This window comes from Lutra lutra, chromosome 1 (genome assembly GCF_902655055.1).
Source record: "Lutra lutra chromosome 1, mLutLut1.2, whole genome shotgun sequence".
NCBI lineage: Eukaryota > Metazoa > Chordata > Mammalia > Carnivora > Mustelidae > Lutra > Lutra lutra.
In genome coordinates, this window is record NC_062278.1 from 121,124,952 (window position 1) to 121,137,502 (window position 12,551).

The following is a 12,551-nucleotide window of genomic DNA, read 5'->3' on the forward strand; positions in this document are numbered from 1 at the left end:
TAAAGGGCCCAGAGTTAAGCCCTGATTATTATAAAACTTGGAGAGTTAAGCCCCCCTGGTTTTAAAGTCAAATGTTATGGGTAGCAGTCTTCCCAGGGCAGGTCTCCCAGGCCTGGGATGGCATCTGATCCTCTTGCTTCTCTCTCCATGCAAATGGTAGCCCTCCTGCTTGGGGTTAGTCCTGCTGGGGGTTTGGTTCCCAACCTGTCTCTGCCCCTCCTACCCTTCTTGATGTGGCCTCTCTATAGTTCCCTATGGAAAGTCTGTTCTGCCAGTCTTTGGGTTGGTTTCAGAGTTAGTTGCACCGATCTGGCTGTGACCTCGGCATGTCTCTGGGACGAGATGAGCTCAGGATCCTCCTACTCTGCTATCTTTCCAGAAGTTGGCATATGTCCATTTTTAAAGGTCTGTAATATGTATTGCCAACTTTCCCTTCCCCCAAAATCTGTGCATAAGGTCTGTTTGTCACACACCATTGCCAACAGCAATTTTTATCATTCTTTAAATCTTTGCCCTAAAACAGGCCTGCAGTCCTAGTATTTAATTGGTTCCTAGCGCTGAGCAACCTCTCAGGTTATTGCTTGTGAGTACATGGTGAGGTTTTATTTCAAATTTGTCATAGAGAAAACCATTCCTTAGAAAGCCAAATCAAAAATTCCTTCTTAGAAAAGACATTTTTTTTTAAGATTTTATTTATTTATTAGAGAGAGAGAGAGAGAGAGAGAGCAAGCGCACACAAGTCGGGGGGAAGGGGCAGATGGAGACAGAGAAACAGACTTCTCATCGAGTGCTGAGCCCAACATGGGGTTCAATCCCAGAAACTCGGGATCATGACCTGAGCTGAAGGCAGACGCTTAACTGACTGGGGCACCCAGGTGCCCCAGAAGAGACATTTCATAGGTAACTTGACCAACAATCAAAAAGAATGTCTCGTTAAAGATTATTAGGATAGTTGCCAGTTGAGTTCAAGCCTTGAATGTCAAGTTAAATGTCATTGACCTCCCCCATGACTGACAGTCAGCTGGGGGTGTAGGAGCCAAATTCCCAAGAATAGGCACTTACCTGATTAAATTCTATTAGAAAGCAACAGAGGTCAGCTCCACTGAGGTTTGGGTTAGCTTTCTTTTTCTAGTATAATGTTTCATTTTTTATGGTGCTGGTAGTTTGTATTTCTTTTTTAGGTAACTTACTTGTTTGCTTCCATACCGCCAGTAAGTCTGAAAGACCTTTTCTTCAAGTCACCCAAGGATGTGTCCTAGCATGGTGACTTCTGACTGTCAGACAATTTTGTACCACCTTCAAGATTCTTGACAAACTACATGCTGTCTTTACTCTTTCTCCTAGAATATTGTTCTTGAAATTGGCTTATTTAAGACCTAAATTAATTTACATTTTTTTATTTTTAAGATTTTATTTATTTGGGGGGGTTGGTATGCAGAGGGAGAGGGATAAGCAGACTCCCTGCTGAGTAGAGGCCTGACACAGGGTTTGATCATGGGGTTCAGTCCCAGGATCCCGGGATCATGACCTGACCTGAACTCAGACACTCAACTGACTGAGCCACCCAGGCACCATATGACCTAAATGAATTTACTTTTATTTTTTTTTAAATTTTTTTTAAGAGTTTATTTATTGGGGCCCCTGGGTAGCTCAGTCAGTTAAGCGTCTGTCTTCTGTTTGGGTCATGATCCCAGGGTCCTGGGATCCAGCCCTGCTCTGGGGTCCCTGCTCAGTGGGAAGCCTGCCTCTCCCTCTCCCACTCCCCCTGCTTGTGTTCCCTTTCTTGCTGTCTCTCTGTCAAATAAAGAAATAAAATCTTTTAAAAATTTTTTAAAAATTAAAAGAATAAGAGTTTATTTGAAAAAGAGAGAGTGCATGTGTGCATGAGCGGGGGGGGCAGAGGGAGAGGGAGGAGCTGACTCCCTGCTGAGCTGGGCACCCAATGTGGGGCTCCATCCGAGGACCCTGGGATCATGACCTGAGCCGAAGGCAGATGCTTAACCGACTGAGCCACCCACTGCTGAAATAAATTTACTTTTAAATTAAACTTTACATCATCACCTCAAATAAAAAACTAGTTTCTTTTACCATAAATATAAAGTCACCATAAAATAAATACAATAAAAATAAAGTGTTAGTGGGTTGTCTAGGGGGAGATCTCCGCCAAAGGCTCTGTGCCTGGGGCTGCTCTATCTTCCTTGCAAAGGGAAATATGCAAGTATCAGAGCAGGTGTTAGATATACTGGCAGTAAACCTGAATTTCTCCTGGTGTAATCAGAATGGCTGAAACACATTCGAAAAGGCAATTACTTTCCCCCTCCAAGTGAATCCGTGTTTTCTAATGGTGACCACAGACCACAGGCAGTCTGGCTGTCACACCTGAGCACACACGAGTTACCTGGGGTCTTGTTAAAACCCAGACGGCTGATGCACTAAGTCTGGGCTTCGGCCAGAAAGGTACATTTCTTTCTTTTTTTTTTTTTAAGATTTTATTAATTTATTTGACACAGAGAGAGATCACAAGTAGGTGGAGAGGCAGGCAGAGAGAGAGAGAGGAGGAAGCAGGCTCCCCGCTGAGCAGAGAGCCTGACGCGGGGCTCTATCCCAGGACCCTGGGATCATGACCTGAGCCGAGGGAGAGGCTTTAACCCACTGAGCCACCCAGGCGCCCCAGAAAGGTACATTTCTAAAAGTTCCCACGTCATGGAACTGCTGCTGGTCTGGGGAACCACTTCGGGGGCCACTGCTCTCACCCCGCCATCTCTCATTTTAGGAGACAGTGAACTGGGGAAGCTGACAGGTACAAACCAAAAACCACTGCAACCCTCAGACAGGTGCTCACATACTTCCTACGGTTGATGGCAGTTTTTCCCCCGAAGAGCAACAAGCCCAGGGGCCCGGTACTAGCCACCCTACTAGCAGTGTTATATTCTCTAGAACTTCTCAGATCTCTCTGAGGAAACCTGAATTACAGTTTGGGCAGAAAAGGAGTATCCACACCTGTATGTAACAACTCCCCCACCCCACCCCTGTACCAGTCAGTGAGTAGGTGAGAGGTCAAGTTACTTCCTGAGGAAAACCCCTCCATACAACTTCTCCAAGAGCTTAATTCCAGGAGATAAGGGAGTGGTGATGTCAGAGAGGCAGAGGGGGGCCTGAGCCACGGGGAATGTGAATTTTATTCCGACAACAGGAAGTCATGGGAGCATTGAAGCAGGAGAAGGCAAGGAGGGTTCTTGGTGGTCTCAGCTAAAGGAGCTGCTCTCCCCACCTGACCACAGGCCCCCCAGTTCATTTCCTCAATGACCTTCCTCACAACATGAGCTTACTTGGCCTGTTTGTTGGTTTGGTTGTCTGTTGTCCACCTTCCTGGACAACTTCCTTGCTTTGTTCACTCCTTTATGCCCTGCAGAGCAGATGGCACATTGCAAGTGCTGGGTAAACATTTATGGAACAAAGGAAAGAATGGGCAAATGCCATTCAGTTTGCTCGAGGTGTAGAGTCCAGGGAATGCGAAGTAAATGAGATATGGTCCTGGGTCTTCAGATTCACAGTGTTTTTGGATAACTTATCTCCCAAAAGTTGGCTGTCACAATCGAATGATTTGTAGAAGAGAAAATAAAATTCATAAAGCAATGTGAGGAAAATACTCTTCACTCATTTCAAGGACATGCTACTAGCAAAATAAAATGCAATAACATTTTACATCTTTAAAAATGCCTGCATGGATAATATCCAGTTCTGGTGAGGGTACAAATAATTTCATAATCTTACAAAGGCTATATTCCCTTCAAAAGGACATTCAGCAACAGATAATAAGAGCTATAAAAAATGGTTTTGCAGGGGGCACCTGGGTGGCTCAGCCGGTTAAGCATATGCCTTTGGCTCAGGTCACGATCCCAGAGTCCCGGGATAGAGTCCCTCAGCGGGCTCCCCATTCATCGGGAAGTCTGCTTCCCCCCTCTGGCCCTTCCCTCTCACACTCTTTCTCTCACTCTCTCTCCAATAAATAAATAAAATCTTTTTTAAAAATGTGTTTTTTTTGGCTGAGAAATAACTGAGAAATTCACTTCTGAGACTTTATCCTAAGGAAACACTTTCAGATGAATGCAGAATTATATGTACATACTATTAATACACAAAACAACAGGGATGAGTCTCAGAATAATTATGCTGAGTAAAAGAAGCCAGACCAAAAAATAAAAATCCCCAAACCCAGTACATCCATATGATTCCATTTCTATAAAATTCTAGAAAATGCAAACTAATCATAGTGACAGGAAGCAGATTAGTGGTTACCTCAAACTGGGGGTGTATGGAAGGACAGGCACAAAGCTTTTGGAGATTATGAGAACATTTGGTATGTTGATTATGATCATTTCGTAGGTATATGCCCATATCACAACTTTAAAATAATTACATAAATTATTATATATAAATTGTACATAGGTACATTATACATAAATTGTAAAAGAAAGGACTGATATACACAGTAATATGGATGAATTTTGAAATCATTGTACCAAGGAGGAGCTTCAGACATAGGCTAGTACATACCCTATTACTCCATTTATACACATTTTTAGAAAAAGCAAACTAATCTCTAGTGACAAAAAGCAGGTCAGTCATTGCCTGGGGTTGGGGGTGGAGGGAGGAATGGGCTGCACAGGGGCAAGAGGAAACTTTTGGGCGTGAGAGAAATGTTCTGTATCATGATTATAATGGTGGTTTCACATATATACACATCTATCAAAACTCACTGAATTTTACATGTTAAAGGGATCCGTTTATTGATGTAAGTTAGGCCTAACTCAGTAAAGCAAATTTAAAAAGAGAAAAGGTGAAAAAGAGGCTTTGATTTAACTTCTGGGGCCAGGATCCTTCAAGCTGAGAGTAACAGCACAGGTTTCTTTGTTTGGGAAAAATATTTAAATGAGCCTCTTGGCTATATAAGAGTAAACCCAAAATCCTACTCCTGAACGGAGACTTTTGGGACCACAAGGAAGCAATCTTCTCTGTAATAATATAAAAAAAAAATTGTTCTTCACTAAGGTGAGAAGTAAAACTCTGGCTAATATTCCCAAGGAGTGACTGGATTCACCCTCTGGCAGGCCTGGGCCCTGGGAGAGCTGTGGTTCTGAGCTGTAGGGAGGGAGGCCCTGGGTTCAGAAGGCCCCTCTCTGAGTGACAGGCCTGGTTCCCAGAAGGTGGCAAGAAGTCAGGGATTCGGGGACAAAGAGGTGAGTCGAGGAGCTGGAAGCAGATGGCCAGCCAGAGAACAACCAAGGAGTGAAAACATGTAGTCATCTGTTTTAAGTTTTTCCTTTTTTGCACTGAATTTCCCCCTCCTGGAGTGGTCACCCCCAAGCCTTCAGTAAAGTTAGGCTAAATGCTACAGTTGGAGATGGAGTGTGTTTGAGGGCATGAATGGGGGGCCTTGTCTAGGTAAAGTGCTATGTGGAGAGCCATGGAAACCTGGAGACAGGATTGCAAAGTTGCTCAAAGTGGCCTTCGGGGAGGCCAACCAAAAGCTAAGGCCACAGTGTGGAGAAACCACGGTAGAGCCCCCCAGGGATTCTTGAAGCTACAGTGGGAGGAAACCATCTCCACGTTCAAATGGCAGGGAGTGGCCCACAGATGCTCCCATGGGGTGTTCAAAGGAATGGTGACCTCCTAACAGGTGGTCGCCCGGGGACAGCTGGGGTATAGAGATTAACTGCTCCCCCACCCCACACCACCTCCCAAGGATATTTAGGCTGTTTAGAACTATTTTGGACTATAATAATTTGGATAGAATATTTTGAACAGAAAAATGTTCTCTAAGGCCAGGCCCACTTCTTTTATCTCAAAAGCTCAGAAGAGACTTATGGTATGGGACCAAACCCCAACAAGTAATTGCCTCTGGCTCACTGACGTCAGTTAATGACTGGACTTTGCACCCAAAAGCGAGTTAAAAACTAAAGACGGTTGAGGGGAAGTCATTTCCTCCTTGGATAGCCCAGCAAGAACGTCTAAAATGAGAGCCCTTGCTCACCTCACTCTTCTCAGCCTCGTTTGTGCAACCTCAGGTAAGAAACATTTTACAGTTTTTTTAATGATTGCTATTTTTACATTTCATTTTTTTTAAATGATTTTATTGATTTATTTGAGAGAGAACTGGCGCAAGCACAGGAAGCGGGGAGGGGCAGAGGGAGAAGCAGACTCCCAAGCAGGGACCACCCCCCACCCCAGGCAGGACCCTGGGATCAAGACCCTGGAATCATGACTTGAGCCAAACAGACGCTTAACCTACAGACCCACCTAGGTGCCCAACATTTTTACTATTTTTAATTCTTTTAATCACATTTGCTGTCTTGGAGCTAGAACCAACAGGCTTACTGTACCAGTTCTGTGGCCCAGCAGGCTATTTTCTGACTCTGCTCAAAGACATAGGGCATTTAAGTCTGAGGTGAAGGAAGACAGAGCAGAAGTCAAGGGGTCTCTGGACTATGGGGTGTGGGGTTCAGCAAGTCAGAGATTTGTCCTCCAGAGTTCCTCAGGCCAGACAAGCACAAATCAGTAGATTCAAAAGGTTTGGTGCCTGGTAGCCTTTCGTTTGGCCCCTACAGGGTCTGGTTTAATTTCTGGTTCTAGCTAGCATCAGCAGTCCTCTGACCACTTCTCCATGGGAATTAAGGCTTCCCTCTGGGCAAATCCCTAAACCCCTCTGGATAGTGGGGGGCTCTTCTGTCAAATGTGGATACTTGTATCAATTTCACAGTCACTATCTGGCATAGGGGGTAGGCCCTTGTTAGATGAAAAGAGAAGCAGAAATCGGTCAAGATGAGCCGTTTCCTTGCTGCTAGAAGACCCGTTTTTTATCTCTTTAACCTGCAATGATTATTTGAGCCAGACCCTGTTGAAGGTGAAGACCCAGATTCTGTCGGGGTGGGAGGGGGGGGGGCGCTCACAGACCCAGGGGCCATCAGCAGGTTTTTTGGTTTTGGTTTTTTGTTTTTAAATATGACGGTTTAGGAATTGCTTCCTCACTAAAACTTTTTTTGTTTTGTTTTCTCACTAAAGCATTTAATAATTTTTTTTAACCGGTTGTCAATGTCAGAGTTCTTTGAGACAATGAAGGGTTCCGGAAGACTAATCACTGGACCACCAAGAGTTTACTTTTCCATGTGTTCAGGGATTCCTAAGAGTTGAAAAAAGGCAATTCTGATGATCACTGTAGCCCTTAGGGCAAAGATCATCTCTATTCATCCTACTCTTTAAAAAAATTAATGTGTCTAAAATCATTAATGGGTAAACATCACTAGAAAGAAAATTTGGGAAGAAAGTTTAATACACACTTAATGAAGTATTTTTATTTCATCATTTTTTTTAAGATTTTATTTTTTTGTTTGACAGACAGAGATCACAAGTCTGCAGAGAGGTGGGGGTGGGGGAAGCAGGCTCCCTACTGAGCAGAGAGCCCACCTCGGGGCTTGATCCCAGGAACCTGAGATCATGACCTGAGCCAAAGGCAGAGGTTTTAACCCACTGAGCCACCCAGGCTCCCCTCATCGTTCTTTTAAACACGCTCCCTTTCCAACCCTCCCTAAAATGCTTTATAAATGGGAAATGAGGACAATTCCCTCAAAAGGAGACCACTTTTGGGTAGTAATAGCACCCCCTGCTGGCGCTTTCAGTTGTCCTCACAGAGGACTACTCAGGAGTGTTAAAAAGCCAGATTCGTAGTTCAGCAACTGCAGGAAGAAAAGATGTAACTTCTTGGTATTCATCTTCATACATATTAACTTTTCGTAACAGATTTCAATAACATTTTTTCCAATTTTGTCTGTTTAATTTTTAATTTTATTTATTATAGGGATCTGTGTGTGTGTTCGAAGCAGTCCTGTATTTTCCTGTTTGTTTGTTTTTTTTCTAAGATTTTATTTATTTGTCAGAAAGAGAGAGAGCACAAAGAGGGGGGTTGGCAGGCAGAGGGAGAAGCAGGCTCCCCTCTGAGCAAGAGACCCGATGCAGGACTCAATTCCAGGACGCTGGGATCATGTCCTGAGCCAAAGGCAGATGCTTAATGACTTAGCCACCCAGGTGTCCCATGTATTTTCATTTTTAATGTAATCACCTATATTTGTTTTTCAGAAGAGCATGATTGGGTACTCATAGTATGAAATAGTAGCAACTGCCAGTATATATTGAGTGTTCTGCCTTCTGAAACTTGGTATCTCTATTCCCCCAGTTGTCCAGTCAGACACAACAACCAACCCCACTTCAGGTACGAATACACCTCCATATGCTACTTCAACAACTCCGTCTACTACTCCCACCGAAGTGCCATCTACTTCTCCCACAAAATCTCTGTCATCTACTACCACTTCCACAAAAGTGCCATCTACTACTCCCACCGAAGTGCCATCTACTTCTCCCACAAAATCTCTGTCATCTACTACCACTTCCACAAAAGTGCCATCTACTACTCCCACAGAAGTGCCATCTACTTCTCCCACAAAATCTCTGTCATCTACTACCGCTTCCACAAAAGTGCCATCTACTACTCCCACAGAAGTGCCATCTACTTCTCCCACAAAATCTCTGTCATCTACTACCGCTTCCACAAAAGTGCCATCTACTACTCCCACAGAGGTGCCATCTACTGATCCCACAGAATCTCCATTACCTACTACCGCTCCCACCATACCAACTCCACCCACTCCCACGGTTCCTGTATCAAGTCCAGTTCCAGCCTCCATGGTCACACCTACAGAAAATAAAACAAACACAACTGCTAAAACAACACCTATAGCTGCCACTAACACCACCCCCCCTGGAAGTGGCAATTTGGGTTCAACTGCTCCTCCAACAAGTAATGGATCGACCATCACCCCAGGCACACAGAATAATTCCTTGGAGGCTGTTACTCCAGTGACTTCTGACAGCATCACTTTGTCCACAATCAGCACTCCAAACCCTGGTCCCACAGGTAAGAGCGATTCCTTCCCTCAGAGACTGCTTACTTGTGGAGCCAGGACATTGTGGAGGACAGTAGGTAAGTGTGTTCTGCAGGCAGAGAGAAGTGGGTATATAGACACCCAAGGTTTCCCTGACCATGAACCCCTGGAATTTAAAAACACTGAGTCACAAAGGCTAGTAGTGATGGCAGAGACCCTAAAAGCTAAGCCACAGTTTCATTCTGCTCTCCTTTCCTTCCCACTTGCTGCTTGAAGCTAGATGTGGAATGTTTTTATGAATGTGGACATTATGCCAGCTACTTCTCCAGGAGATTTTTTAGAAATAATTTCAGCTTCTCTGAGAAGGCCAGATCCCAACAAGCACTGCCTTGCCAGCCACATTTGTCTAGCTACCTGATCTACCCAAGGAAGGAATCTGTTCTTCCCTGACTCCTCAATAGTATTAGTGAAAAGTGGGACATTATGATGGTGGACGATCACAGTCTGGAATTTGAGTTAATTCATGAAATTGGAGCCTGAGGAATAAAATGCCAAACAACAGCAGTGCTCAGACAGCTCTAGACATGAATTGGGGCCATTGTCCAAAGGACAGATGTTTTGGGACTACTAAGAGATGGCAGTCTGACCTCAAGCCAGAATTATTGAAACTACTTGCCTCATTTCCCAAAGTTTGGTCTAGAATAGGGGTCAGCCAACTTTATCAGTAAAGGCAAACTAGTAAATATTTTAGGTTTTGTGGGCCACAGTAGGATTTCTGTTGGGACTACCCCCCTCTGCCATTGTAACACAAAAGTGGTCACAGTCAACATATAGAAGAATGAGCCTGGCAGTATACCAGTAAAATGCTATTTACAAAAACTGAAGACTAGGCAGATTTGGCTCATAAGTTATAGTTGGCCAACCCCTGGTCTAAAATAATCCTCAGATCTAGGCTTGAAGGGTCTACATGAACCCTGTCATTTTCAGGGAAACTGAGGCCCAGCGAGGGCAGCAACTTGCCCAAGGTCAAAGAGCGAGCTGATGTCCTCCTACACTGACTACTTTTGCTTTCCCCAGTGTTCTTTGACAGATCTGAGAGATGGATGATGAAGCAAGTGGAGCTAGAGCCTGTACAGGGCACCTGGTTCCCAGCCTGCTTTCATGTTTGAAGGGCCCACTCTGAAGGCTAGGCCACCTGGGGTACAGCTGCAAGACCAGTTCCACTGGAGTCATGAAAGGGAGCTCTTCGAAGCCATCCCTGCTTACCCAGACATTCTCCTGGAGTAGGGCAGCCGCCTTGTGTCCTGGCCCAACCACTAGCTCACTGTGGGGAGGGGAGCAAATTCCTCTCTCTCTTGGCTTCAGCTTCCTCAGCCATAATAAGGTGTGACTGAACTAAATAGCCACAAAAATCCCTTCCAGCTGTACCATACTGTACCCTTATTCCTGGCATGGAAGACCAGCGGACAGGTCTGTCCTTTACTGCTGGAAAGAAGCCATACCAGAAGTAATTTGTCTGGTGAATCCTGAGTGGAGTTGACTCCATTTCTTCCCTGGGATTGTCCAAAGCATCCTTGCTTACTTAAGGCTGAGCCTTTTTAAAAAAAAAAAAAAAAAAAAAACCTTTTATTTTACTTAAAATGTTAACTCATGCCTTGTTAGAGGGGTGGTGGCCCTGCTGTTTTTTATGAGAAACTAAGTGCTCAACACTTGCTTTGTCCCAGGAAGGCTTTTTTTTTTTTTTAACTCTTTTAAAAGAATTATTTTAATAGACTTTATTTTTTAGAGCAGTTGTAGATTCACAACAAAATGGAGAGGAGGGTACAGAGCTCTCCCATATATTTCCTGCTTCCACACGTGCATAGCCTCCCTCATTATCAGCACCCCTCCCCAGAGGGTACATTTGTGACAACAGGTGAACATTCACTGACACAGCAGCGTCATCCAAGGTCTGCAGGCTATGCTAGGGCTCCCTGTTGCTGCTGCACATTCTGTGGGTTTGGACAAATGTATAATGTATAATGACCTGTATCCAGCATGCGGTATCATAGAACATTTCCACCACCCTACCAATTGACTGTGCTCTGCTTACTCATCCCCAAACCAGCCCCCCAACTCCTGGCAACCAGTGATCTTTCCACTATTGCCACTTTGGGTATAGGTGTCCATGGTTTTGCCTCTTCCAGAAAGTCATGTAGTTGGACTCATGTGTTAGTCTTTCCAGGTTGGCTCCTTTCACTCAGTACTATGCACTTAAGATTCTTCCATATCTTCTCGTGCTCGATGGCTCATTTCTTTTTAACTCTGAATGATATCCCACTGTCTGAATGTACCACAGTTTTACCCATATCACCTATGGCAGAACATCTCGGTTGCTTCCAAGTTTGGGGGATTACGAATAAAGCGGTCATAAATACTCCTATGCAGGTTTTTGAGTGGACACGTTTTCAACTCCTTTGGGTAAATACCAAGGAGTGCACTTGCTGGATCCTATGCTAAGAGTATGTGTAGCTTTGTAAGAAACTGTCAGACTTTTTTCCAAGGTGGCTGTACCATTTTGCTTTCCCACCAGTATGAGAGTTCTCGTTACTCTGTATCTTCATCAGCACTATTTTGTCTTTGGTTTCTTAAAAAAAGTGCATTAGGGGGCGCCTGGGTGGCTCAGTGGGTGAAAGCCTCTGCCTTCGGCTCAGGTTATGATCCCAGGGTCCTGGGATCGAGCCCCGCATTGGGCTCTCTGCTCAGCGGGGAGCCTGCTTCCCTTCTTCTCTCTTTGCCTGCCTCTCTGCCTACTTGTGATCTCTGACTGTCAAATTTAAAAAAAAAAAAAAAGTGCATTAGACCCACAGTTATGGAAGGAAAGAAGCTTAAACAGTGCAAAAGTATATGCAATAGGCTCCAGATCCCCTCCTATCCTAAACCCCTAGGACACACACCCCTGCTCCCTTCCCCAGAGGCAACTTTTGTGGCCGGTTTCTCTTCTCTTTCTCCAGAGGAATGTGTGCAAATATAAGCATACATACTTAATATGTTTGTGCATATCCTTTTTTATCACAAAAGAGAAGATGCTCTACACATTGTATCTTATATATAGTTTTTTTTTAATCAACGGTTTTTATTGTTCGTAAGGTTCGTAAGAACATTAACATTTATCAGTCACTCAAACTTTTCTCGAATCAAAGCTCAGAATCATTTCATTTGGAGAAAATGGCCAGCCAAGTGAACTATCTTCCTCCGACTTAACTCTACTCCCCATTCCTACCACTTCTCCAGAGAGAGGAAAGATGTTGTACCCTACCTGGTCTGAGAGCACCAGCCAGTGGTGTAGAAACCATTGCAGTAATTCCCAGCGTCCATTCAAGTCATCCACTCAGAAAGCCGGGGGTGGGATGTGCCCTCATCACTTCCTCTGAGAATTTTCACTGAGTTAATTTGCAAAGTCCCCTTATCATCCCTTTCCTCTCTTTGTGTGTCTGTATGCCTTGTATGCTAACCCAAAGAGAGTACCTCATTTCTTTTGGGGGGCTTCCTGCCTGTCCTTCCTTGTAAGACAGTTATGCATACTTCCCTAGAAAATAGGATGCTTTCTTTCAAATGGTACTAGGGAGCTCT

The 12,551-nt window shown here is 44.4% G+C and overlaps 1 protein-coding gene across 1 annotated transcript in view; it reads left to right on the plus strand.

Annotated features, from left to right (window-relative positions):
• The window catches only part of MUC13 (mucin 13, cell surface associated), a 31,267-nt gene that overhangs the window by 492 nt on the left and 18,224 nt on the right, over positions 1-12,551 (plus strand). Inside the window, exons 2-3 of the mRNA XM_047734871.1 lie at positions 5,853-6,068; positions 8,231-8,971. Of these exons, the coding sequence (XP_047590827.1) occupies positions 6,017-6,068; positions 8,231-8,971 (793 nt within the window). The 5' untranslated portion in view covers positions 5,853-6,016. The remainder of the gene's footprint in view (positions 1-5,852; positions 6,069-8,230; positions 8,972-12,551) is intronic.